Source organism: Mus pahari, chromosome 13, assembly GCF_900095145.1.
Source record: "Mus pahari chromosome 13, PAHARI_EIJ_v1.1, whole genome shotgun sequence".
In the NCBI taxonomy this organism is placed as follows: domain Eukaryota; kingdom Metazoa; phylum Chordata; class Mammalia; order Rodentia; family Muridae; genus Mus; species Mus pahari.
This window is the reverse complement of record NC_034602.1, coordinates 24,397,145-24,401,904: the sequence shown is the minus strand read 5'-3', so window position 1 is coordinate 24,401,904 and position 4,760 is coordinate 24,397,145. Positions and strand designations below refer to the sequence as shown.

Sequence of the window (4,760 nt, the reverse complement as noted above, 5' to 3'; positions counted from 1 at the left end):
GAACTCAGGACCTTCAGAAGAGCAGTTGGTGCTCTTAACCGCTGAGCCATCTCTCCAGCCCCCCCATACACTGCTCTTAAAGCCACCTCCAACAAAGAGCTTTATGCTCCAAAAAAAATGGCAGTTAAAAGACCCTTGAACACCAGGACTGGAAGCTGGGGAGGTGGCTCCGTAGGTAAAGTCTTGCTGCACAAACATGAAGACCTGAGTTTTGATCCCTAGCACCCACATCAACAAACAGAATAAAACAAAACACAAAAACCTGGCTATGATGGTGTGTGCTGTTACCCTCAATGCTGGGGGAGAAAGGCAGATCTCAGGAGCTGCTGGCCAGCCCCTCTAGCTGGAATGTCCAGCTCTGTGAAAGACTGCCTCAAGATAAATAAACAAACAGCTGGGTGCTCAGGACGAAGATGCAAGCAGATCTCTACGTTTGAGGCCAGCCTGGTCCATAGAGTGAGTTCCAGGACAGTCAGGGCTACGTAGGCTCTATTTCCAAAAAACAAAAATGAGGTGGAGAGGTGACTGATGAGTGCATCCAGAGTACAGTATCTGGCCTTGTATGCCCATATGGGCAAATCCATGCACACACACACACACACACACACACACACACACACGTACAGAACCAGGGCTGATGGACTTGTAAGTCATTCTTTCCATGGTGTTTTCTATGCCAAGTAAGAAGTAGCTGTTAACTCACACAAAGGACCATGTGGGTGGCCCCTCAGCCCCTGAGGTTGAGGTTCCTCATCAGGGCACCTCTGCAATGACCTCACTTCTCACTGCCTTCTCTGTGGCTTCAGATGATGAGAGCGACTCAGACGCTGAAGAGGAGCAGACCACGGTGAGGCCGCTTTCTGTCGTGGGAATAATGCAGCCATGCTGATGTTTTCAAGCACCACACTCGTAAAAGCAAGAGGAGGAGGGCTGGATATGTGTCTGCTGGGACAAGGGCCTGGCAGCAGGGCAGCTGAGGGAGGGTCCCAGGCAGCTGTGCTGAGACTGTGGGAGGTGGGGATGGAAAGGGGAGAGTCACGTGACTCATGCTTGGGTTTTCCTTTTGTCCAGAAGCGGCGTCGGCCCACTCTCGGGGTTCAGTTGGATGACAAGCGCAAGGAGATGCTGAAAAGGCACCCACTGTCTGTCCTGCTGGATCTGAAGTGTAAAGGTCTGACTGTACATGAAGCTCCATAGTGCCTAAGAGCGTGGTCAGCTGTTTGTGCAAAGTCCTTGTAAGCTAGAGACATCTGACTGTATTCACTTAGCTCCATAGTGCCTAAGAGCCTGTCAGTTGTTGGTACAAAGCTCTAGTAAGCTAGAGACTCTAATATTTCAGGTCCTATTTCAGGTTTTCCTCCTTTAAAAAATGTGTTTGTGCGTGTGTGTGTACCACTGCAGCAGGCATATGGAAGTCAGAGAACACTGGGGACTAATTCTCTACTTTATGTCTCGGGAATTGAACTGAGACCATCAGGTGGCATGTGACTTTACCCTCTGAACTGTCGCTCTGGCCATTTTTCATCTCACATGGTGTGGTGTTTTGTTTTTATTATTCTTTTGAGATGGGGACTTTATTAGTCCTGGCTGTTCTAGAACTTGCTGTATACAGCAGGTGGCTGTGAACTTAGAGATCCCCTTGCCTCTTTGCAGCACCCCACCTGCTCTCTGGTGTGCTTGATTCATAACTGAGCTCTTCTTTTCCTGGTCCTGCAGACAGCAGTGTGCTTCATCTGACTTTCTTCTATCTCATGAACCTCAACATCATGACAGTGAAAGCCAAAGTGACGACCGCCGTGGAGCTGATCACCCCCATCAGTGCAGGGTATGGAGATGAAAGGAAGGGGTGGGAGAGGGCGTGCTGAGAGCCCTGTTCGCTATTCCTCCTGCTGGCTATCAGAGGATTCTTTGCCATGCTGATTTCTGTGACTGTGTCCCCAGAGTTTGGGAATCCTGATGGTCACTGAAATTTAGAAGTGTTCTCTAATTTGCATTTGTGAGATTTCTTATTACACAGCAGATAAAACCAGTGATAATATTACATTTGCTGTTTAGAACAGAGTCGCAGGCTTTTTACAGCCAGTAATGCATGTAAATGCATGAATGAGGTATGAGACATGACCAGATTGACACATTTTAGCCCTTTTCTTGTTTTTGTCCCAAGCTGCCAAGATATTGTTTTCCCAGCTCAGCTCAGTCCCCAGTGTTGTCCTTAACTTGTAGTAAGTGGAGGACTAGAAACAGTCAGCCAGTGTCCCCAGGAAGCCCCGGCATTGGTAGTCTTATTGTGCAGTCCAGATTGGAAGAACAGAAGACAGAAAGGACATGGGTACCCCAGCCTGCACCTAGAGGATTGCTGCCTATCCTAGCATTCCTGGTCCTGCTGTCAGCCTGAGAGGGAGTCCTGAGGCTCAGGAAGGCACAGGTGTAGTGCCTCCTGCAGCAGAGCTCTGCCTAGCTATTTCCATTCTGCCAGATGGTAGCAGTCCTGACTTTAGTGTATTCAGGCTTCTGCAGTCATGGTAGTTTTGGGCTTCCTGGGGCATGCTGAGTGGAGTTAACCTTGTTCCCAGCAGAGGGAGCCCAGAGCTTGTTTCTTCTAAGTTCCACATCTTAGCCAGGTGTTTCCTTCTGAGCACTTCTAGGACTCTGTCTCTCTGTCTCTTTCTCTGGGTGTCACTGTGTAGTCTTGGCTGGCATAGAATCTGCTATGAAGACCTTCCAACTCATAGTGATCCTCCTGCTTCTTGAATTCTTGAACTCAAGTTCTAACTGGGCAGTATAGAAAGTACCAGGCTAAAATACATAGTAAGACCCTATCTACAAAAGAATAAGTAAGTTTAGAGAGGTACAAATGCTTAGTACTCTGATCATTATTCACCGATTTTGTTTGTCAAATTACTACACCATACCCTACAGATGTATACTGTCTTTCCATATGTACAATATAGAGAAATTGCATACACCAAGGACCTGTACTCAATGGTCAGATCACTTATAAAAACTTAATCTTTCATGTAAAATTATTGTGATAATTATTTCTGGCAGTATTTCTATTTATTTTTATTTATTTATTTATTTATTTATTTATTTATTTATTTTTGGCTTTTCGAGACAGGGTTTTTCTCTGTGTAGCCTTGGCTGTCCTGGAGCTCACTTGTAGACCAGGCTGGCCTCGAACTCAGAAATCCACCTGCCTCTGCCTCCCGAGTGCTGGGATTAAAGGCGTGCGCCACCACGCCCGGCTAGTATTTCTATTTATAACTTCATGTGGTGTTCCTACTCCAAAGTACTGTCTGGCCACCAGATGACTTGTCTGTGTGTCTCTCTGTGTGTGTATGTGCAGATGCACATGTGTGGAGACAAAAGGCTCAGCATGAGGGTCTTCCTCAGCCACTCTCCACCTTACCTTTGAAACAGATCTCACTGAACTTGGAGCCTGCAGATTCAGCTAGACTGGTTGGCCAGAAAGCCCAGGGATCCTTCAGTCCCATCTCCTAGGGGATTCTAGGTGTGTGCTGCTTTGCCTGGGTTTTTATTTCGATGGTGGACATTGACCTTTCTGTTCACAGGGCTTGGGAGGAGTCCAGTAGCTTGAAGCACATAACTGATTTGACTCACAAGAAGCATTCAGTGAAAGATGGCGGTAGAGCCAGGCGTGGTGGCCCATGCCTTTAATCCTAGCACTCAGAGGCAAAGGCAGGTAGATGTCTGAGTATGGGGCCAGCCTGGTCTACATACTGAGTTTCAGAACAGCCATGGCTACACAGAGAAACCTTATTCTCCCTCTACCAGCCCCCCTAAAAACCACCACCACTAACAACAACAACAAGAAGCCGGTGGTTGACATCCTGAGAGCTGAGTGGTACTCTGCCACTCTCCAATGCCCAGGCCCACTCTGAAACTCCAGGTGGGCCGGCATTTTCACTGTGGTCTTTTCTTCTGCAGAGACTTACTGTCCCCTGACTCGGTCTTGAGCTGCTTGTATCCGGGAGATCATGGAAAAAAAACTCCCAACCCAGCCAATCAGTATCAGTTTGATAAAGTTGGGTGAGTACACAGGGTCGACTTTTCCTCACTCTGTGGCTGGATCTGGAAGTTCAGGCCAAGCTGGGGGCCTTGGGGCTGGAGGGGGCATCTTCTTGCATTGAAGGCAAAGAGATGTCATGGGAAGATGAAAGCTTGGGAAGTGTAGGGACACTAGTGTTAGGGAGGGGACTTTGTGGTACGATGGTGGGGTAGATCCCTAGTACCACAAAAACAAAATCAAAACAAACCAGTATCAATAATAATATGTATGGAAGCAGCCTGAGGTGAAGATGGGTCACTATTCTCTTGACCCAGAAACCTTACACAATCATGCAAATCAAGATGTTTAAATCTTCATGTTCCCTTTACAAAGACCTGTGAAACTGCCCAAACTATCAAGGGTATACATATCTGGAAAGTGTCTGAAAGATGTCACTTTAAATAAGCCATGAGTGCCATTGGCTGTGTAACCTGGAGTCGGTCGGTATGCCCAGGCCAAACAGTGGGACACAGGGTCAGTGGCCAAAAAAGAGGGTTGAATTTTTGCTCCACGTGCTTAAAAATGCAGAGGATAATGCTGAATATAGGGATTTAGATGTAGATTCTCTGTCATTGAACAAAGTGCGTAAGATGTGCAGATGACCTTACAGAGCTCATGGCCATATTCTCCTATACACAACTCCCCCCCCCCACAAATCCCACATACACACAACTCCCCCCCACACACACAC

General features: G+C 47.3%; 1 protein-coding gene across 2 annotated transcripts in view; it reads left to right on the top strand.

Moving 5' to 3' along the window:
- The window catches only part of Thoc5 (THO complex 5), a 33,686-nt gene that overhangs the window by 17,875 nt on the left and 11,051 nt on the right, over nucleotides 1–4,760 (top strand). For both annotated transcript variants that reach the window (XM_021210405.2, XM_029545293.1), the window contains 4 exons: nucleotides 807–847; nucleotides 1,072–1,171; nucleotides 1,717–1,825; nucleotides 3,949–4,050. In XM_021210405.2, the coding sequence (XP_021066064.1) occupies nucleotides 807–847; nucleotides 1,072–1,171; nucleotides 1,717–1,825; nucleotides 3,949–4,050 (352 nt within the window). The remainder of the gene's footprint in view (nucleotides 1–806; nucleotides 848–1,071; nucleotides 1,172–1,716; nucleotides 1,826–3,948; nucleotides 4,051–4,760) is intronic.